This window comes from Coturnix japonica, chromosome 21, assembly GCF_054131305.1.
Source record: "Coturnix japonica strain WE chromosome 21, WE-NBRP24, whole genome shotgun sequence".
Taxonomy (NCBI): domain Eukaryota; kingdom Metazoa; phylum Chordata; class Aves; order Galliformes; family Phasianidae; genus Coturnix; species Coturnix japonica.
This window is the reverse complement of record NC_140683.1, coordinates 5,312,718-5,335,567: the sequence shown is the minus strand read 5'-3', so window position 1 is coordinate 5,335,567 and position 22,850 is coordinate 5,312,718. Positions and strand designations below refer to the sequence as shown.

The following is a 22,850-nucleotide window of genomic DNA, read 5'->3' as shown; positions in this document are numbered from 1 at the left end:
GAGTGCCATATTTGGCAATTTAATGTGCTGTAAATGAAATGGCACGCAGAGTCCTACATCATATCCCAGAGCTAACACAGCATTATTGGACCGTGGTTATTTCAGTAGGGGTATGGGGGAAATGTAAAGCGGGATTGCAAATTACAGATTCAATTGTCATGGCAGCCTTAGGAATGCTGATGGCGGAGGACATGCTCTGCTAGCACATCTCCCAGGACATGAGCAAAGAAAGCTTTGTGCTCTGGAGAGCTTGCAGCAAAGGCTGTTCCTGCTGTAAATCAGCAACTCTGAAAAGTGAAGTTGTTTGGGAGAACTCTTTTCTTCAGCACATCGAGGATAAGGAAGCAGTAAGAAAGTCAGCAGATGGAAAATTTTGTATGCTGTGCAGGGAATTGCATTTACTCTGTGATATCCTGCTGTGTCTCTGAGAAGATGGTTTAATGCCCCAATGCTTATTAAACCATGCTGTCTCTTGCATCCAGGGTGAAGCTGGTTTGGAAGGGCCTCCTGGGAAGACAGGCCCAATTGGTCCCCAGGGTGCTCCAGGGAAGCCTGGCCCTGATGGTCTTCGGGGAATTCCTGGTCCAGTTGTGAGTACTCCCAAATACTCCTCACACCTGAGAAAGCTTCGCAGTGGGGTTGTTTCTGTAACCCATCTGCCTTGGAAAATGCTTTTTGTTCCCAGCATAAGATGCTGTCAACAAGCAAACAGACAGTTTCCATGCTTAAGTGCCCAAGAGTAGATGAAACATCCTCAGTGGAAATGGCATAATGATGGAAACCATCACCCAGCATGTTTTATCTGAGTGCTGGGTCTACTTGCCCTCTCTCTGGATCAACGTTTCATTGAGCTCAGAAGCCACTTTTCCAGTAGAGATATATTTATGCTCATTTTGTGCTCATATTTTTGCCTTTATCTGTGAGAAAACATGGCAAATATCCTCTGGCATGGTGACCAGATGAGGGTGGGTTCGTAATCATCTGGGAGCACTACTGTTGTGGACAATGAGTTTGAGAGGACTGCACTGTTTTACAGGGTGAACAAGGCCTTCCAGGATCCCCTGGCCCAGATGGCCCCCCAGGCCCATTGGTAAGTCCAAACCATCAAACCTGATGAGTGTTTGAGATGGGAGAAGGCTTTCTCCATGTATTCATTCTCCCCTTTGTTTTCCCTCCTGTCTTCCAAAGGGTCCACCTGGTTTGCCTGGCCTCAAAGGAGACTCTGGTCCTAAAGGAGAAAAGGTAAGTTCCATGCATGACCCCATTGGGTGACCTGGCGTCTGTGTCTGGGTGTGGGGCAGAGGGAAATGCTTGTGATGAATGTTAACATACAAAATGAACAGGTGCTCCATTGCAGCACTTTTCTGTCTGTATTTATCACATTTCCTGTTGCAAAAAGGCAGTATTTTCACCTTGCTCTGCTACTTCCATGTGTCATGGATAACTATGTGCTCCTATCTCCTTGTTTAGATATTTGGGTTGCTCCCTATAAATGTCTTTCACAGATAACTTTGGCATTCTGTTAAGTCCAGAGAGAAGATTGTAATTAACATCTGCCATCTTCCCCTAGGGTCATCCAGGTTTAATTGGTCTAATTGGACCTCCGGGTGAGCAGGGAGAAAAGGGCGACCGAGGTCTCCCAGGCCCTCAGGGCTCTGCAGGACCCAAGGGAGAACAGGTAAATGTTCTGTGAGACCTTCATTAATATGCTTTTCAAGTGTGGGGTTTACTGCCCTACAGTAGGTTTAGCATAGCAGAGATGGTCAGTCTCAGCATGACAACGTTGCTAGTTTTTTGAGTCATCTTTTCTATCTGAATGTGGTCTATTCTACGTATGAAATACAGAGATGCTCCAAAATGATCCACTTTAACAGCAATTGGATTCTTGAATGTCACATGAAAAGATCTGAGTAGACTTGGAGAGATGTAACACAAGTATGTGCCAGGAAGACTGACATACAGAGCTGTGTGCTTGAACAAGATTCCTCGGTCATAGTCTTGTCTGGATCATGCACACATTTAAAAAGCAATTTAAGCTTCAAATTTGTATGTCCCCCAAAACAAGGTGGTCAGTGATTAATTCCACAGTTGTGGGCCAGCATCGCTGCCTGCAAATCAATATTGTTCTGCTCTTATTTTTCAGGGTATCACAGGTCCCTCTGGACCAATCGGACCCCCAGGGCCGCCAGGATTACCGGTATGTGACCAGTAAAAGAGTAACGTTTAAACTCTTGGGGGACCGTTCAGCCCTTCTGGGGTCACCTTGGGGCTCCCAGATAACCCAGCACAGCCTTTCTGGAGTGACCTCATGTGATGATGCTAACGGCAATGGGGATTGCCCAGCTGAGCATAATAACAGCACTTGGATGTGTTTTGGGAGTGCTTTTTGTGTGCTGTGTTCATTTGAAATGGACGGGAAAGAATAGGCACAAAAAGGAAGTGAATGTGAAGAGAAAAGAAATGCTGAAACTAGTATAATACAATGTATTCTGTCTCTCTCTAAGGAGAGGCTGACTTCTCTGCTAACAAAGATACTAACTCCCTTCTGTATTTTTCTCTATGCAGGGTCCACCTGGTCCCAAAGGTGCTAAAGGATCATCAGTGAGTATAGACATTGTTAAGTGAAGAGGCTGAGGGTCTCTTATTAAGTGCACAGCCTGCTGTGACTCTTCCGTATCAGCAGTGTTGAGGCAATTAGCCAGAGATGGCTGTAGCAAATTCTCAGCTCAGAAATGATAATTGGGGAAGGTTTCTGTTACATGCATTGTATTTCACTGAACATCAGTGTAGCAAAGATCACAAGGAAGAATGCAGTGAATAGTCCTTAGGAGAAAAACTACTACTGTAATGCAGAGGGTCTTAAAAATAGACTGTGAAGCAGGAGGTGGCAAGCTGAAAGAACGAGGAACTCAGTGAGAAATGCAACACTGAAGTGAGCTTCATGTTACAGATCTCATAGAATCGCAGTGATTCTTTATCCTATATCTAAATCCTATTCAGGCAGTTAAAAATTCCTCTTGGTCAGCTTCCTAAAGTTACAAATGCTTTTTACTGAGTCACTCATGTTTTTCCTTTTTTTCCACCTAGGGTCCAACGGGTCCAAAGGGTGAATCGGGTCTTCCTGGGCCCCCAGGGCCTCCTGTAAGTACAGACCATTACATAAACTTAATGGATGTTGTCATGTAGATTTCTAGAGTCCTCACAATGGAGTGATGTCCATTAGGGATGGCTGGGAAGATTGCAGAAGGTGAAGGGTGGGATTAGTAATGAGAGGAGAACAAGAGAAGAAGGAACCAATGTTGGTGGCTGGGGTTTTCCTCAATGCCACCATGGGTGACTCAGATGTCTAGTGTGTGTCTTGTGATGCTGCTCTCCATCACCAGTGGCTGCTTTGGCTGTTTCTTCTGTCTCATCCCCATTTGCACTGAGAAGTTGCATCTTCTTCCCCCATCCATCAGGGTCCTCCTGGAGAAGTCATCCAGCCTCTGCCCATCCAGTCTTCCAAGAGGACCAGGCGAAACATCGATGCCAGCCAGCTGGTGGATGATGGAAATGCTGACAACTACATGGACTATGCAGATGGCATGGAGGAGATTTTCGGCTCACTGAATTCCTTGAAACTGGAAATTGAGCAAATGAAGCATCCATTGGGCACTCAACATAACCCAGCTCGTACCTGCAAGGATCTCCAGCTCTGTCACCCTGATTTCCCAGATGGTGCGTCCTGGGACAGAGGGGGCACAGGGGAAAACACAGTGGGTTCCCAACTCTAGCTGGTGAATATGGGTCAGTGCAGGAACACAACGATTCTTGGGACTCCCTGACCCTTGTTGCCCCCTGAGGAATGTGGCTGACCAAAGAGGCAACACATAAAGTGTGGGGATATGTGTTTCAAAACAGCTGTTTGTGAAAGATCCTGCAGTATTATATGGCATCAACCACCATTTTCCTTAAAAATACATATAATAGTAGCCTACAATGGGGATGAAAGAGCCTGAGTAAGATGGTTGTTGAAATGCACTTGGATATCCCTTTACAGTGCTGATTCTTTCTTCCCCTCTCCTCCTATCCTGCATCCAGGTGAATACTGGGTGGATCCTAACCAAGGATGTTCCAGGGACTCTTTCAAAGTGTACTGTAATTTCACAGCTGGTGGAGAGACTTGCATCTTCCCTGATAAGAAGTCTGAAGGAGTAAGTCTTTCTTTTTCTTTCATATCATGAAGATAAAATATTGTTTCCTAATATGAATATTCATATACACGGTGTTGATTGTGTTAATGTGTACTGATCTGCTTCGTTGACCCATACTCTTAATTTTTGTCACTTATCCACGGGCTGTTTTATGGAGCTGCTCTCCCTGCAGCAGAGCTGCTCTGCTGGACCCAGACTGTGATGCTCCTTAAATGCAAATTGTGCTACTCTTGCAGGGTACCATAAGTTTGAGAAAGGCTCAGACTGCTGTTTTTTTCACAGGGAGGACCTTGAACAGCTATCACAGCAGCATTAAGTATCGGATGAATGGTTTTATTATAAGCCATAGCAGAGTTTAAGACATATCCCCTTTCTGTCCGTCCTTAACGCAGTAGAAACACGCAAATTTGCTTTATGGTTTGCAGACTGTAAGGAAAGGACAGTCCCAGGACACCTGCAGTAAAGTTTGCCCATTGGTTTTGGAGAGATTTACAGCAGAAGTGAGGGAATTTTTGGAAGAGGAAGGAGAGCACACAGCAGCTGTGCTCCTTCCTTGTGCTTTGCCTGGAAAACAAGTGGTTCAGCATCTCGAGTGGGGTGACCATAAGGGATGCTCTGACACCACCCTTCTTGCCAAGGTCACTCCCTGTTCCACTCCAGTTGGTTGGAGCTCCACCACGCTCAGTGGTCAAGCACTGTCAGAAGATGCTGCATGTGCTGCCCTGTGTGCTGCACAACTTCTAGAGGCACTCAAGAGGCTTTTTCTTAATGATGCTCTTTGCTTTTCCTAGCCCCACAGCATCTGGATTTGACATTAGAATGACAGAAGCCTCCTCCCTTACCAGCACTCTCACCGTTCATATTCATTTTTATTTTCCTGTATCTTTCCTTTTAGCTCTCCTGCCAATAGACTGCACTGATGGTTTTGCATCCAAAGTATTTAGAATTAGTGATCATTAGTCCTTAGCAAAGGAGGCTGGTGCAGGCAGTGGCATCTCCTTCTGCTTGAGAGGCTGCTGGCACCATAGGGCTGTGCCGGCTGGTCTTGTTACTGATGTCTAATGATTAAGAAAACATGCTTTTAAAACAAGTCGGCCATTTTCAATAAGACGTGCAGATGCTGCTGATGGAACTGAATGTAACTTCATTTCTTTCTTTTTTCTCTTTTCTTTCCTTCCTCATTGCCGTCCACAAACTAGGCTAGAATTACTTCTTGGCCAAAGGAAAACCCAGGCTCCTGGTTCAGTGAATTCAAGCGCGGTAAACTGGTAAGATGCATCTCAGTGCTTTCAGTTTTCTTTAACCCGTGTCGTATTTTACAGAGTAAAATGGCTCGTTGGCCCAAAGAACAGCCTTCCACATGGTATAGTCAATACAAGCGGGGGTCTTTGGTAAGTGGCTAACCTTGGCCCTCTAGTCTGAATCAGAGCACATCATCCGCTTTGGTATGGCCAGACCTGTTGCACTCTGCATGCTCGACTAATCACCATCATAAGTTGCAGTTAAAACATTTAAGGTGGAATACTTAAGGTGAAAAAGAAGCAAAACCCCACACAGGCTCTTTTGATGACCAGCTCTGTGCTATGCAGAGGGGTGCTGCTGCCCCTTTAGCTGTTCCCATCATAGCAAGGGCCAACAAACTGGGTGTCCCTGTGCTGCTGACCCCAGGGAGAGCAGCCTTGTCTTGCAAGTCCTTGTGTGATGCCTCAGCCTGGAGCTGAGCTCTGTGCTGCTGCACCACTTCCTTGGGGGTAGCCCAGGCAGGGCTGGTGAGTCTGCACATAACCAGATCCCCTAAGGAGGAGATGAGCCATGCTGAGGTCACCCACACCATTCCCAGAGCTTGGGAGGAGTGAATGCATTGATTCAGAGGAAGAGATTTCAAGCCATGTGTGTGCCAAGCACGATGGCCTGGGATTGGATGTAGTCACAGCTGAGGTTTATTGAGGTCAAACAGTGTTTGATGTCAGCAAGCAAACAAGGCATCAACATTAAAAACAATAAAAAAAAAGGGGAAGCAGCTCCAGTATTTTGTCTTGTAGCAGAACGTTCGTGTTGTGCATAGATAGCTCTCCCACTGAGCCCTTCATCACATGATTAGCATGAGCCAGCTCTCCTCCAGCAACAGAGATCTCCCACGTGTGTATCAGCTCCTACAGGATTAGCAGGGCGTGCACCATGAGCTCGATCAGGTCAGGATGATGAGGGATGGAATTAAACCTCAGCAGACATGAGCAGGTGGAGATGCTGAGGTCCCCACAGCCCAGGGCAGAGGTTTCCTGCAGAACATGCCAACTTCCACCTTAAAGGGCAAACAAAGGAGGATGCTGACTTGTTTCCCTCAGCCACATTTCATTGCCACTAAACACGTATGCTCTGATTCTGCCCACAAGAAGGATATGGCTTCTGCAGCTTTTCTGCACCATCCAACAAGGCCGCAAAGCCAAGGCTTCAGCCTCGTAGCATCTTGGAGGGCAACTACTCATAGCTTAATTACAGAGCACTTCATCCATTAATATTACAAGTACATCCATCTCTGCATCTTCTGTGCCTCTTTTTTCCCTTTATTTTTTTCCAGCCTGTTTGTTGGCTACTTTAGAGGCTGAATGGGAACCCCAGAGCTTGGGGCCCATTTTTTAAATAGACATTTCAGTGCCACTTGGTGCCCTTTGTTCCATCTTTCCTGTGCTGCTATTCTCTTGCCTTTTACCTGTTCCACATTTCCTATTTGCAAAAGAGCAAAACAAAAAAGCCACCAGCACATAGAAGACTTCCCACAGCAAACCCCAAAACTACAAAGTTTGACTTAAAAAAAAAGAAAGCAGCATTTTGTACCAGTCAATATTTAGAACTATGAGACTGATAAACTGGGGTGGGGGTGTTCACCTGGGTGTGAGTTGGTTGAATTCTATTTGTAGGATGGCTGTGGGTGCCCTCACCTCAGAGCCTTTGTGCCCAGCCTGGAGCCATGGCACTGCTTACGACGCATCCCATAATAATCTCTGCTTACACCAGGTGTGCCAATGGTTTGCCTTTCTTCTTGGGACACCCAAAGAAAGATGGATGGAGTAAATGGGGGAATACAAAGAAACCGTTTTGTTTTGATGCTTCCCCACCATCATTAATCAATGACACAGAGTACGTGGAGCTAAATTCCCAGCCTTCCTCATGATGCAGCCAGACTGCATTTAGAGGGATAAGGGGGTTGCAGATGTTTTCTTTTGGCCTCTGCTTTCCTCTTGTGTGCATTACGATCGCACGTAATTCCCTGTAGCTCTAACAAGACCTGCCACCCATCCATCCTGTTATCCCTCACTGCCATATGGCATCTGCCACAGGCAAATACTACAGCACACAAGAAGGGGAAAGGATTGATTTCTTTTGCAAAACCAACAAGCTTTGTGCACGCAGCCAGTTCCCAGTGGGTCCGCCTGTAAACCTTGTGCAGAAGCAGAACAACTGAACCCCCTTAGCACGCAGTCAGGCTCCCAAACCAAGCATCGATTTGGAATAAGAATACACAGAAAAGTAACTCTTGCAGATCGATGGGCAATGCCACGTGTCAATGAGTGTGCGCTGAGTACTCAGCATTTTGTGTCCCCATCCTTCTATGTCCTGGTGGTTTTCTGCTCTCTCTTCCCCTTGGCATGTGTGGCTCTCTATGGTCAGTCATGTTTAACTCTCAGGAGGACAGTGCAACAGTATCCTGACAACCGGTTGGTATATTTTATTTGTCTTTATCATGTTTTTTTACTCAGAACTTTGTTGTCTGGTTGTGAATCTCTTCTACTGTTTGCAGCCCACACCGTGATCTGATGCTTCACCGTACCTTGAAGAACATTGTGCTGTTTGTGTGTATTTTAATCCCAGCCATTTCTTTAAGAAGTCAGCTGTCTGTAGAGGGCAGTTTGAAGAGCTGCTCCAGTGACTTTGCTGGGCTTGGAGGTGCCACCTCAAGTGCAGTCAGTCCATAGTGTGCTCTGGATGGTCCTATAGGTGGTTCCTTGTTGGGGGGCATGAAGGAAAGTCACAGAAATGCTTGAATACTGAGGAGTGGAGAGACCTTGCTTAACATCCCAATGTGGTGGTGTCCAGGGAAGATGAATGGGAAACACCCCTGTGTGTGCAGAAGAAAATACCTACAGAGGTCAGATAACTTGTGTCAAATGGGGCAGAGAAAAAAAAGCTCCAGACCCTTCCACAAATCTTCTTTATACTCAAAAGCTGGAGAAATACACTCAGTACTGGCTTTATGCCTGGAGATAGACATCCCCACATTTGTTCAGTGTTGTGCCACTTTGCAGCTGGGGCTGAAATCCCTATTCCTTTCTCCTCCTCCTGCCCTCGGTTAGCTTTGTTGTTGATGCTTTTTAATTACCAACAGGTCACAGTCAGCAAACACAAATAAACTGCTGTCTGGCAGCAGGAGGACCAGAGCATCTCTGTGCCATGCAACATGGCAGGAGCAGGACCTGTGCCCTGGTGGGATAGGGAGATCCAGCCCTGGAGCAGAGGGCAGAGTGCCCATGCACATGGGCATAAGGATGGATGGGAAATCTGGTGGTCCTTGGAGCTCGCTAAATGCATTGCTTTGCCCCTCACTGCCCAGTGTTTCCCCTTCTCCACTCCCTGTAGCTCTCTTACGTGGATTCGGATGGGAACCCCATCGGAGTGGTACAGATGACATTCCTCAGGCTGCTGAGTGCCTCGGCCCACCAGAACATCACTTACAACTGCTACCAGTCCGTAGCCTGGCACGATGCCACCACTGACAGCTATGACAAGGCCATCCGCTTCCTGGGCTCCAACGATGAGGAGATGTCCTACGACAACAACCCGTACATCCGAGCTGCATTCGATGGCTGCGCGGTATGTGGGGAAGCAGTATAGCAGGAGGGGTCTCTGAGCAAACCACCACCTCATTTCCATTGATTCAGTTGCTTTGAGGATTGAGTTTCTGCCCTGAGCTCAGATGTGGAGCTGCAGCCCTGCCCTCCCCACGCACACGCAGCCCATGGTGCTCTTTTCCTTCTCTTTGGCCGTAAGCCATGTCCAGAGTTTCTAAAGGTGGCCCAACATCCAGCCTTTGCTTCTGCCTTCTGCTGGGCATCTGATGGAGGACTGAGCTCTGAGCAATCTGCCCTCAGGAACTGACAATTTGGCAAAGTAGGTGCGGCTTGCATTTATTTCCAGACCCAGTTTGGCAGTGCAAAGACATGCATAATTCTCACCTTCTGCAACTGCAGTGCTTGAAGCCCACGGGACTGAATGATAGAGATGTTTGACAGCAAAAGCCCTCCACATAATTTGAGATTAAAGTGATTCTGTTCTGGCAGACGTACTTTTACTGTAAGAGCAATGAGAAAAAAATCAAATTAGAATCACTTCTTTTAATACGCCTGCAAGGGAGGAAAAGGGCATTCATCCCTCTACTGAAAATGCTCAGAAGTCGTGTGGGGAGGTTTATCTTCAAGCACCACGTGTCTCCTGATAACACAACTCGTCCTCAGCAAAAAGAGCCCTCCTCTCCCTTCTCCTTCATAAGTCCCAGGGAAGCTGTAGACCACACGCTGCTCATTTTAAAGCAGGTGCATCTGATGAAAACCCTTTTAGGTTAAGTGATGCTGCTCAGGTGCTCTGTGTTCCTCTTCCTTCTTCTTAATGAGGAATATTTGCCTGGAAACAAGAATGGAGCTCCTTTGAGTTTATTTGCTTGGTTGCTTCTTACCGGAGGCTGTAGCACCAGCTGCTGTCAGCACAACCAGCCTCAGTGCTGCAAGGTTAAGACTGGCAGGAGCAAAGCAGGGAGCCATGTGGACTGGTGAGCTGGTGGGGGAGGTATAGGGCTTTGGGCATCACTTCCAAGCTTCAGCCCTTCCTCCCACCTCTCTCTGCAGAGGAGGTAAAAGACTCTAAAGGGACTCACTGAATTCTGCAGGGGTAGATTCGGTGCAGAGCCATATCCCAGCAAGATGCTGCAGAGCCTTGCAGAGCGATGCTCTGTCTCTCCTGCATTCCTTTAGTGTCTGTGGGACCTCAGCAGGTCATCCTTGCTGAAACACTGGCAATATCTATAAGGTTAAACCTTAATGTGAGAAATGAAGCCTGGTTACCCAGCATGGCGTTGCCACAGAGGCCCCAGGAGGCCCCAAACCCTGACCATGATTGAGGCTGCTGCAGCCAGCACCAGAGGAGCTCCAGGGCTAATGTTTGGGCCATTATTTGAATGTGTTTTTCCTGATCTTACAGCCCTTTCTCAGTAACTATGATACAGCCTGTTCTTCTGGGACACACAAATCAGAGGGTAAGGTAGAGCCAAAAGCTGCTCCATAAATTCACTTGTTTGTGCAGCTTTGTATGCTCCCGGGTGCACTTCTTCTCCTCCAATAATTATTTATATTTCAGAAATAACTGTATGGCTAGCAGGCACAATAAAAAGACAACATCACCTTGTGAATTCCATCAAACTTTAAATGTGGGCTTTTCGGTAGTGCTCAGATAATAGTCAAACTAATATATTCAAATTAAACTGCTTATATTTGCTCAACAACCCGTGCGTGTCCTTGGGGAGGCAAAACAACTATACCACAGCCACAGCAGTGCTGCTAAGCTCCTGTTCCAGCTCTGAGCTGTGCTGAAAGCAGTGTTAGGACCACTCCATCCTCGTGGCAACAGCTCCAAATTGAGTGCTCAGGGCAGCCATCTCCCCAGTATCCTCAGTGGGGATCTGGGTGCTGGGTGCCTCCAAATTAGCATAGGAAATGCCTGGGTGACACCATCTGTGCATTCCTAGCAGACCAGTGAATGTTTGCTCATGATAATCTGCTGGCACTGGGTCCAGAGGTACCATTGGAGCTCTTCTCTCTCCCTCTTCTCCCACCAGGCAAAGAAGGGCTATCAGAAGACTGTCTTGGAAATCAACACGCCCAAGGTCGAGCAAGTGCCTATTGTTGACATCATGTTCAATGACTTCGGAGAAGCATCACAGAAATTTGGATTCGAGGTGGGACCAGCTTGCTTCATGGGCTAAGAGCCACCTGATGAAAACTAGTCTCCAAATGAGCAACCTCGTAACCTCATTGCGCCATTTAATTAATTAAAAGAGAAAAAGAAAAAAAAAGAAGAAAAAAAAAAGAAAAAAAAGGAGAAAAAAAACAAAAAGATTTCCTCGTCGTCACATGCACGTTCTGAAACTGGACAGCGATGGGTTCTTTCCTCTTCGTTTTGTTTTGTTCTTCGTTTTTGCCCCAGTTCCTCCCACTGTGCCGCGGCACCCGCACAGAATCGCATGACCTGACACTGCCCATGTGGCCCACGGACCTGTCCCGCGTGTCCAGAGATGGAAACGCATCCGAGACTTCTTCTCTCCACCAAATGATGCCAAGTGCTTCTCTGCAGGTTTTTGTTCCTTTCTAAGGGGAAAAAAAAAGGATAATAACTTGAAACTCCCGCGCTCAGCTTGACGTTGAATTCCTGGCTCTCATGCGAACCCTGCTGAAGTTCTCATGGTCATCTCATTGACTTCTGTGAGATTTGCATCAGGTCTAGCAAGCAGATGTAATGGCCATTTCCAGAATCTGTAATATCTCCATTGAATCACCTAATCTCACTTCTTATAAAATCTAACCTGACCGATTTGATCGCTAAAAGCCACCCCAGGCATCTCTTTTTCATGTCTTAAAGGTGCTTATATTTTTGTATGTTTGTAAGTAAATATTTGTATTGTATATTATTTGAAATGTTCCCGCATTCCTGGCTTCAAAACATGCATGTGACCCCACCTGACCGCTGCCATCCCACCGGGGGTTGCAGCTGAGGCCGTACCCCCACAGCCACCGGTGCCTTTGGAATGATGTGCTCCAACATAAGGAAAGCAAAGCCTCTCTTTTTGCTACAGAGCACTACGAGCAGGCTGTGGTTTGCATCTCTGCCTCTTTGTGCCCCTGCTTTCACCTTCACATATGTCTTTTAAGTTAATTCTTCTCGCCTCCTTGTTTCCTTCGGCATTCTTTTAAAATAATAATAATTAAAGAAAAAATCTATTCCCAGTGGCAGATTGCAGTGGCAGGGGAGAATCCCTTTGTCCTGTTGGGATATCAAGTGTAAAGCAACAACAACAAAAAAATAGAGAGAAAAGACAAAAGGTGCTGTTTTGTTTTTACATGTCTCTTCGTGGTGCTATCTATCCAAGTAATGTTAATACTACACTGGTTGGACTCTGCCATTGGCCAATCTCCCACTGACCGCTGCTTCCAACACAGACTGCACATTTCTGCTCCGGTCTCTGGTTATAAATGCATGCCAGCTTCATATTTGCTATGCGGAAGACCTCTTCTTTTCCTTCATTGTATTATGGGAGCTTATATGGCCTGTGTAGGACGTATTAAAAGCGCTTACGCCTTGTCAAAAAGTATTCATGCATTTATACAATGCTGATCACACCAGGTTGTATCGGTGGCTGAATGTTTGTGGTGCTAATTGATGTAATTGTTGTGAAGAAGGAGCTGCGTGTGCCATTCTCTTCCTCTTCCCATGGTGGCTCCCAGGATGGCTTTCTTTCCCATGCAGCCTTTCTGAATCAAAACCCTCTGCTGCCCCATTCCTTCTCCATGTGTTGCTTTGTTTTCTCCCCATCTGTTTCCTTGTGTAAATCTCTTGGCTGGAAAATTGATGTTGCAGGGGATTTTTGTAATTATTATTATTATTTGGCCTGGAGTATTACAGTTGAGCTGAGGGGAGGTGGGGGAGTCTGTCACCATAAAGGAAAGGACATCACACTTACTGTGAAAGGAGGCAATATATGATGTCTTTTCCCCTCTCCTTCCCTAGCAGAGAGCAGCAGAACCCGCAGGGGTTGGAGCGGGGAGGGAGCGAGGCAGGAGCTGCAATGCTGCACGGTGCTTTCGGGTCTGCAAGAGCCGTGTCCATCCATCTCCCTTCTTGTATTGTGTTCTGTTGAATTACCATTAATTCTTATTATTTTTCTTCCACTCGGGGCGTTGGGGGGGGGAGGGGAGGAGTGGGGAAAACAACCTCAAAAGGTGCTACCCTAAAAAACTGCAGACTCCAGCAGCAAAGCAGTGAAAACAAGGATACGGTTGATCTGGTGCCGAATTCAGCTCCTGCTCACCTCGGCACGAGCCTTGGCTGGGAGCAGTGGGAAGGTCAAAGAGGTTGCACGTTCCTGTCTGCAACAGATAAGCCATATCTCGATGTATGTTACGCATGTGTGAGTCACGTTTAGGTCATGTGATTCTGTTCTGATGAATTCTCATCAAGGGAGCTTTTTTCTTTCTTTTTTTTTCTTTTTTTTTTTTTTTTCCCCCTTCTTTTATTTCCTTGCTTTAAGAAGAAGAAGAAAAAACAAACAAATAAATAAATCCTCTGTTGAGTTCCACAGTGTTGTAATTGTACTGAGCTCCAAACTGTTCCGATTCCCCCCAGACCACTTAGCCTACGGTATTATTGCAATAAAATTACTACTTGTATTTGCAGACCTTCTTTTCGTGTAATTTTATTTCCCCTCTTCCCTTAATATATATTGACTTGAACAAATGTTGATAAGAAAAATAAAACCTATGGAAAAAAATAATAATAATAAATAATAAATGTAGTACATAAGGCCCTTTTTAAACTATACCGTCAAACGACATCTTGTACATTTCTTCCAAGTCCAATAAACATGTCATAAAATTTAAGTGTAATGCCCGTTAAGAGCTATTTTTAAATATTTTAAACCTGTGTAATAAAGGAATAAATGTAATAGTTGGGGTTTTTTTGGTTGGTTTTTTTTTTTTTTTTCAATAAATCAAGTTTACTGTTTCCACCTAAACCGACGTGATGTGAATGTCTTCTTGGAGTCGGTCACAGAGGGATTTCCCCCCTGACCCCTGAGCTTGGTGATGCACGAAGAGTTCATCGGAGGCGATGAAAGGGAACGTGTGCTGTAAAGTAAGGAAGGAAAGACCTCACAGGGAAAGCTCCCAGGCCTGGAATGCTGTTTCTCAGTCAGGACGCACCCAGCAAGGTGAATGACTTCAGCTTCGGGCTGTGCACCAGAGCTGTGACCATTGGCCGCCAGTTCTCTGCTCTATAGCAATGGACCTGAGGAGCTGTTGCTTGCCACCGCAGCCTGTCCTCATCTCATTGCACCCTGAGGTGAAGCCAGGAAACAAAATGGTTCTGCAGGTGCTGGCTGAGTTGCTTGGCCACAGAGTCCTGCCTGCGGGTGCTGCTGGCACGTGGGGGAAAGCAGCATGGGTGCACCTCTGCAATCCGTGCTCCTGGGATGTACAAAGTGATGATGATTCCTTTGGAAACTGCTGGAGGAAATTGCACATCTGTCCACCAGCACCAGCCATAGCTGATGGTTGTGCAATGCTCTGGTTTTTCATGCAAAGACCTTTGGGTTGGTGCTGCTGGTTTGCAGGTTGGAGAGATGTCTGCACATGTTGCAATGCAGCAGGTATGTATGTATGCAAGAAATGCAAGCACATGCATGCACCCAGCTCTGTGCACAGAAGTTTGCAATGACCGTGGCAAGCTGGGTCGCATAGTGCCTCCCCTTCATTCTTTGGCTGCAAGTAGTGGTAAATCACAGGTAAAGAGGGCTGTCTGGATAAGGATTTGTCTGGGAAACCTTGGGGTACTATGGCCAAATCCTCATCCAAACAGCCCCCCAAAAATGCAGTGATACCACAGCTGGGGGAAGAAACCTGGGAGAAAACAGCATGAACTACACAGCCCTGGCCAGAAAGATTGAAGCAAATGCTGAGAGGTTTGAAGGTGATGCTCACCTCGCCCAGGCTGCCTTCCCATTTAGCTCTGCAATAGATCAGATCGTTGCAAACGCTTCTCGTGAGCGCCTCGGGGTCTCGCTGCTGAGAGCAGCTTTGATCTGCCATTAGGAAAAGGCAGAGACCTGAGCGAGGATCGGCTGTTTGTGGAGCTGCCAGACGTTAAAGCACGGCGTGTTTTTCACCTCTTTTCGCATAACAAAGAGTCCGTGGTTTGGTGTGAGAGCTACAGGGCAGTAATTCTGCCAAGTGCAGCTGGAGGATAATCTTCGGAAGATCCACAACAGAAAGCAGCAGGTCACTGAAGCACAAAGATCATTCAGTTTTGTCCTGTGCTCTAAGGTTTCCCTCTGCCCCAGGTGACCTCATCAGGGCAAATAGAAACCAGGAGAGAATCAGGCAATGGGCCCCTCACAGGTGCTGCATACAATGCTCTACCCCCACCCCAGCACAAGAGCTGCACTTAACCCAGAGCATCTGAGTTCCCAGCTGCCATTAAAAGAGCTGAGCCTGAGCTGGGTACAGCCTAAAGAGCAGTTTCCTTTCAGCTACCCATGCATGAGGACGCAGACATTTGTCATCAGGCTGTTTTTTAAGGTAAAGCATTAATTGTGGCTTGTCTTATGGGTAAAGTTGGAGTTTGTGTCCGTCAGTTCCCTGGTGCTCAGCAGGGATGGACGTGAGGGCAGATGCAGGGACTGCAGTGTGCCAGTTCTCAGTGTGCTCAGTTCCATCTACACCACCACGATCACACCCTGTTTGCTCATTGCAAGACATGCCAGCATCAGTTGCACTGAGCCCTGCTGCTCTATTATTATCTCTGGGAGAGATGCTGCTCCCAGCTCCTTAAATACCACGTTTGCATGAGATGGGTAAAAATACAACTGGCAAAAAAAGAGAACTGTTGGTTGCAGTTAAATTTAGAGAGCAGATCCTGGGGGTTTGTTCCCTATGATCTCGTGAGTTTGGGCAAAAAAAATATATATAAGTAGGAGAAAACCTGTGAATGGGTGTTTTACATGGAAAGGTTGGGCTTCCTGAGTGTGACCAAAGCCCTCCTGGAAAGAGGGAAACAGCAAAGAGAGGTGGGAGGCAGTCACAGGGAGGGAAAGGAATGAGCTCCAGCATGGAGAGAATGTGAAATGTTGGGCATAAGGTTTTTGTGGTGTAAAAGGCAAACTAGAATGACTCCCAGTGTTCAGCATCTTTCTGTCCAGTGTCTTCTCCCCAGCTTTGACCTGATTTCTTTCTAATAACTGCTCAATCAAATGATCTGTGAACTGAGCTGACTCGCAGCTCCAGGGGAACAAATAAACCAGCCCTCTCTGTGCCCATAAGGATGCATCCCCTCCCCTTTAGCCCCTCACACTTAGAAGGTGCTGCTGCAATTCTCTGCTCTACTTATTTATCTGTGTGGTTTCCAAGTTATTGTGATTTTTCACAAGTGTCCTGAGCAGGACAGACCTCAGAGGTTTTGGGTGCCTGGAGAGCTGCACAACAGAGCTTTTTGCTGTGTCCAGGTCCCACATTCTGGCTCTGCTGCTGAGGCTGGAGTTGAGCCCACTGCTCTCCCTTTCAGTTCTGTTTTTGCACAGTGCAAAATCAACAGGTGGGCAGCAATGCTTCAACATAGAATGATCCATAAATCATCATTGCAGTGGGATCTTTATTTGTTTTCTTCCCTTTTATATTTTCTTCCCGTGTATTTTTGCCCACTTTTAGGCTATAGTGAGGTCTCTGCTTGGCAGTCCTTGCAGCCAACCCGGGCTGCTGTTCTCAACATCTGCCAGCTGCTCTCCTGCCATTGCACAACATAGCAAAGTCTTGGAGCTTTTTGAGGCTTAATTCAATGTCTGAATTCAACCAGGAGGCATCGCTTAGGAGAAATTGTTTTCCAACCCATCTCTTTGCTACTGCTTCCAGCTGGGGGGGATGGCAGCCTTCCTGCAGAATAGCTGCATTTGTACCCTTCCCAGTGTAAATGCAAGGAGAGCTTTGTTCCCAGCACCTTCTCTGGGCATGTAATCAACCCGCTGGATTTAGGTTGCTCACTGGGTTTTCCTTATGTCACTACACTGAAAGCTATTTTGCTTTTGATCCCCAAAGAGAGAGGAGCATTAATGTGCTGTAGCTTTATTTATGGTACCTATTGCTATTTCATTTATTCCTTGTAACTTCTGGCTGCAGGTTTTTTCCATCCTGGGGCATCATGGCAGCAAAGTGATTTTCTCCAGAGGCACAAACTCAATAGCTCAGACAGGCCCTGTGTGTTTCTAGCTTCCCAGCAAACAAAACTTAGCAATTTATGCTTGTATTTAATAGGTTTTCTCAAATAGCCCAGAGCAAAACTAAACACCCCAAAGAAATCAAACATGTGAAAACCCTAAAGAAGAAGCTGTTTTTCTTCTTCAGAGAGAAGCCAACAAGCTTGTTTTCTTTTTAAAGAGATGCATAACCAAGAGAGCTCTGAAGCACTGAAATTACATCTTGTACAGCACAGGCTGTCACGCTCAGAGGCACCCCAGCATCACTGCTCAACACAGCTGAGCGCAGAGAGCAAATCTGCCATCCGCCAGCCCTGCGTTGGGACTTAGCGTTCTCATTCTGACTAATTACTACTATGTTAATTTGACAAAGAGATGTTCCCCTTTGCAGGAAATTTCCAGCGTTGTTCTGCTTTTATTTCTTTTCTTTTCTTTTTTTTTTTCAGCTGCTCTTTAGTTCTGAGAATCTTCTTTCCATACCCTCATACCCCACCGTACTCCTCTCGTATTGTACCTGTGCTGATGGTGACCGCTATGGGATGCTGGGGGTCTCCCTTATTGTGCCTGAGTCATGGTCTCTTGCCACAGAAACATGCTGAGCTGCTGCCCTGGAGATGTGGCAGAAGAGTTGGGTGGATAGAAACCTGATGAGGTTTAATGGGAGTGTCTGTAGAGTCCTGCACATAGGGAGGAATAATCATCAGTATGGGATGAGGATATCAGTAGAGGATGTCCTGATGGAGAGGAGCTTGTCCTTGTGTCCAGGAAGACCAATTGCATCCTGGTTGACCACAAGCCAAACAGTGTGCTTTCATGGCTAGGAAGGCCAATGGACCTCTGGGGTGCATTACGAAGAGCATGGCCAGCAGGATGATGGAGAGTTCTCCTCCCTCCTGCTCTGCCCTGGGGAGACCAGGGAGCACAGGGCCTGGTGCTGGGTTCCCCAGCTCAAGGCAGATAGGGAGCTGCTGGAGAGGCGGTGAGTCTCCTTCCCTGAAGATATTCTACCCCTCCCCTGAATACAGCTTCTTTAGCAGAAGGTTGCACTGGGTGATCTCCAGATGGACTCTTCCAGCTCTTGTAATTCTGACATGCCTTCCTCTAGCCCATCCACCCAAGACCTGAAACATCCCCACTGCAGGGCAGATCATGGCCACAAGTCCAATGCTGAATTTCAGGAGCAGCCACCCGAAAGCTCAATGTCCTTCTTTGTGCTTTGCCTTTCAAGCAGGCTGATCAGAGAGACTGTTGAAATGGAAATCAAAAAGCTGCCAGGCTTGGAACATTAATTAAGATACACAACAGGGAGAAGCGCAGAGGGGAGCGCCTGATTGTGAGTTATCTGCTTGGAGAGGAAAGTGTTTGTGGATTCGATGTGCATATATCATTTTGGTGGTGAATGAAAGAAATTGAATCCAACTACATGGGAAGTTTGTATAGCTCCGTGGATTTAATTTTCAAACTTGTATTGTGCAGAGATTAACCTTGCTGAAGGGCATGAGCAGAACAAGCAGAACATGTGAAAGTTAATCCCTGATATCAGTTTCTTCAAGAGGAAGCATCAAGCTGAGCTAAATACTTCTTGTATACAAATAACTTCTTTCCCCTCCCATTGCTTTCTTTCTAGCTCTGTGTTGTGGCTGATTCTGGTGAAGGCTCTGCCCAGCATGCCTGCAGGCCTGGACAGACAGTGCTAATGCATAGTGTAGCTGTTGAGCAGCCCTCTATTGCTAAGGAATATTAACGATATTTTTGAGTAGGAACCTGTGTCCTTGAGCATGCACTGGTGCAGCTGTCCCTTCCCCTTGCTCCTGCAGCCCTGTTTGCTACAAAACCCTGCAGTCTCCCTTCATTCACATCCATTAAGTAAAGAGAAGGCACAAATCAGCCCAAAGCCTCAATGCTCTGTGTAAGAAAACATGAGGGTTGAAGAATGCCTTCGGAAAAGCCATTCAGTCCCAGATGGCCTCTCTCATCTCTGTCTTTATGGGCTCTATCCTCAGAGCTAATTGCTTTCCTACCCATTCTGCTGTGGTGTTTATTACACCAAGCTCCTCTCCCTGCACCAGGAGGGATTGCACCAGGCAACCGTGTCCCATTGCTGCCAATGGAGCTCCAATACCAACCCTGACACAGATCAAGAAAGGGACCAGCAATGCTTCCAGCCTGCCACATGAAAGCTCTCCAGGGATTAATTAGCACTCTTCCAGGGCCCACAGAACTCCAGGAATGGTGTGTGTATTTTTAGTAGTACTGAGGGGGATGTATAACTCACTTCTCCATATTTCTCTCCCTTATCTCTTTCCTCTCATTTCGTGTCTGGCAAAACACAGCCATTTCTATGGTGGAGTGTTTTCCAATCTAATTAGCTAAATGTTTTCACTGGGGTTTGAGACCCTTGGTTGAAAGCCAGCTGTTTGCTATTAGGCACCACTAATAAGGTCAGCCACGCTCTGGGCTCAAAATATTTGTGTGAAATGCTGCAGATAAAAACAACCAGGAACCCACACATAACAACTGCTGCAGCATCTCCCTTTGCAGACAGTGCTTGCATGGCTATGGGGCATCCCTATCTTCTTATGGCTGTTCATCAAGGACCACACAGTTTTGCTTTATCTTCCTCTGTTTGGGCTGAGGAATAATTCATTTGCTACCTTGGTATTTATATTTTTTAACTCACTCCCCTCTGAAGATTGATAGTGCTTTACTGTGAAGGGGAGAAAATCAACTTGTGCTGATCTATGGCCAGACGTTATTTCCTCTCGTGGAGTCTCATCTACAATTTGTTCAGCATCTTTGAAATTAAAATCCTTTTGCAATCTCCCCAGATAGCTGAAAATACGCAGTTATTGCCCTCTCTCTGATGCCTGCTCCATCTGATCATGGCATGGCATTATCAGCTCTGTGCATTCTGCTTTGCATTCAGAGTGGTGGTGGAAGTTTGGGGCTATAAATAATGTTCCCCATGTGGCTCGGGGAGAATTATTTGGGACTGTTTCTTTTACATTTTTTTCCCCCTCTTTTCCTTCTTTCTCCCTTTTCCTTCCTATCTTTCTTTCTTCACTTCTCAGAATGGGCGATAAATTAATCACTTCTTCCCCCGTAGCAACCGCCAACGTACAATATGGAGCCGATTACTTCACACCTGTGATTTAGAATCAGGGGTGACCCTGAAAATGGCAAAAAAAAAATAAAAGAGCTTATTGTATAGATTGTATGCTGCCTGGGAGGCACAGAGCACAGTAGTGCAGTCCTAGAAAGCAGCAGAATGGCCTGGGTTGAAAAGGACCACAGTGAATATCCTATTTCAACCCCCTGCCATGTGCAGGGTCGCCAACCACCAAACCAAGCTGCCCAGAGCCACATCCAGCCTGGCCTTGAATGCCTCCAATGATGGGATATTGCTCTATTCCCAGTGCAGAGAGGGATGCCCAAGCCCCAGTGCATTCCCATTGCTTTCCAGAGCAAATCAAAACTAAAGACCAAAAAACAATGCCGTCCAAAAGGTCTATCCCATGGAGATTTTCCCACTCTTCTGGGGTAGGTCCAAACCCATTTATTTGCCCGCATCTCTATTTCTTAAAAGCTAAAGGTTCCGTGTTGTTTTGTTTCTAATTTTCCACAGAGCTAATTGGATTGGTGAGCAGAGAAAGCATGCAGGAGAAAGAGCTGCTGATGAGCAAATAGCACATAGAGCTGGGTGTGTAATCCCATCCTTACCCACAGCCTTGTTAAGATCCTTATTGCAGACATACACCCAGCTGGGCTTAGTATCAAGGTTTGTGCTTCTCTCCTCCTCCCTTCCTGCCTTTCCCCCCCCCCCCCCTCATCATATAAATTGCTGCTGTATGCTGGAGGAAAGTCGCCTTTAACTGGTACACATGCTGTACTGAGTGACATCCTCAATTTAAATGGAAATTCTATCAATAACCAACATGCTATCTCTCCTCGCCTAGGAAAGGGCTTAGAAATATCATTCAGAAGTACAAAAAAGCCACTGCTTGAACCCGTTGGTACCAGAGCAGGTACTGTCCTCTCAGAAAGGCCAATTGTAGATATGAGCTGCCCATTTGTTTGCAGCCAAGAGAGCGTAAATTATCTGCCTGAAATCCGAGTTCAGTAATCAAGGCTGAAAATGAAACGTAGGTGGGAGGAAATAGGAATCTCGTTAGGTGGTGACCACTGCCACGTCTTCCAGCAGCACTGAAAGGTGTTGGCTGAATACAGGAGCCAGTGTGGGGACAAAGAGGCAGAAACTGGAGCTACTAGAGCAAGAATGAACAGGAGGCAGGTAGGAGCAGCGTTACCTCTGACCACAGCAAGTTTGGGAGATGTTTTTGCCATGGAAGAGGAAGGTTTAAGAGACAGTGCCACAGGTATGAAGAGGTTGAGGTGTATAAAGAGGCTTAATGTGTGCTCAGGTCCCATCTAACATCCCCTCCTTCCCTGCAGCCTTTTCATCCTGTTACTTTTGCCTCTGTTTCTCACAGTTCGTCCATTCTATGCCAGACCTGACTGTACTCTCCCCAGGTCAGAGATCTTCCTGTATCAGTGTAACGCTATGGAAGCCCTGAAAGCCATCCCCTAAGAATAACTAGTAATGCAAAATGAATCAGAAGGAATATTTACCCATTTTCTTGTGTAGAAGGGGTGTGGGGGGGAAACAAAGACAAAATATTCCATTGTCCTTACATCATTCAGAATTCTGGAAGTGTTCACAAACAGCTCTTTTCTGGATGGGAAGGTTTTCAAAGCGAGAAACTTTTCCAGATCCCCATGTTGTTAAAAAGCCATTTGCTCCTAGAAAGGATACTTGGAAGCAAATTTTTCAGCCAGCTGTAAAAATAAGTCATTGAATATCGCTTCCTTTGACTGATGAGATTTATGGATGTTGTATAGATGATTTATAGAGAAGATCACTTAATGCTCTCTCAACTGTTCTTGATAAAACCATGATCTGCCCACCACCAACACACTCTGTTCTGCTGCAGGGCCATGCCCCATTGCACCAAGTAAGGCAAGGATCCTTATGCATAAAATCAGCCTCATTGCTTGTGGTCTCTGTTTGACCACACTCATTTAGGGAAGAAGTGGGATGAGTGGGGAGACAAGCAGTGTGAGAATGTGCATCCCTTAATTCTCAGAGGCAGGATTGCAGCACCATAGGGCTGGGACGTGAGTCCCTTCCAGGGCTGACATTGACCCATCAGGAGGATGGAGGAGGTCCAGCTGTGCAGGGATTTTGCAGGGGATAAACGTCTCTTTCAGTTCCTATCTGGGTTGGTGTGTTGATGTGTTTGCTGCTGTTCATGGCCTCCATCCTCTCTAGAGATGGGAATAAGTCACCGGTCCCTGCCCAGATCTGGGGCTTAGCTGCTTTTCTAAATCAGGCGAGGTTCATTTATGGCTGTAATGGAGCCTCTGCCCATATGTTTAAATCCCAAAGAAGTGCAGCTTTGCAAATGTCTGATCACTCACGATGAATAATTTCAGTTGACAGGCAGTCAAGGGAAGATGAGTGGCTTCTTTGCCATCCACGTCTCTAAGAATACTTGGTGAGAAGTTTCCATTTGCTGCAGCTGGTGTCTGCACAGCTT

At 46.4% G+C, this 22,850-nt stretch overlaps 1 protein-coding gene across 6 annotated transcripts in view; it reads left to right on the top strand.

Annotated features, from left to right (window-relative positions):
* Positions 1-13,956, top strand: part of COL5A1 (collagen type V alpha 1 chain) — a 120,935-nt gene extending 106,979 nt beyond the window's left edge. For 3 of the 6 annotated variants that reach the window (XM_015879296.3, XM_085520908.1, XM_085520909.1), the window contains exons 55-66: positions 483-590; positions 1,037-1,090; positions 1,189-1,242; positions 1,571-1,678; positions 2,144-2,197; positions 2,566-2,601; positions 3,088-3,141; positions 3,459-3,717; positions 4,081-4,193; positions 5,393-5,461; positions 8,829-9,062; positions 11,077-13,956. In XM_015879296.3, coding sequence (XP_015734782.1) covers positions 483-590; positions 1,037-1,090; positions 1,189-1,242; positions 1,571-1,678; positions 2,144-2,197; positions 2,566-2,601; positions 3,088-3,141; positions 3,459-3,717; positions 4,081-4,193; positions 5,393-5,461; positions 8,829-9,062; positions 11,077-11,223 — 1,290 coding nt within the window. In that variant the 3' untranslated portion in view covers positions 11,224-13,956. Of the gene's footprint in view, positions 1-482; positions 591-1,036; positions 1,091-1,188; positions 1,243-1,570; positions 1,679-2,143; positions 2,198-2,565; positions 2,602-3,087; positions 3,142-3,458; positions 3,718-4,080; positions 4,194-5,392; positions 5,585-8,828; positions 9,063-11,076 lie in introns of all 6 variants that reach the window. The other 3 variants (XM_015879297.3, XM_085520910.1, XM_085520907.1) reach the window with 2 other exon arrangements.
* The last annotated feature ends 8,894 nt before the right edge of the window (positions 13,957-22,850 follow it).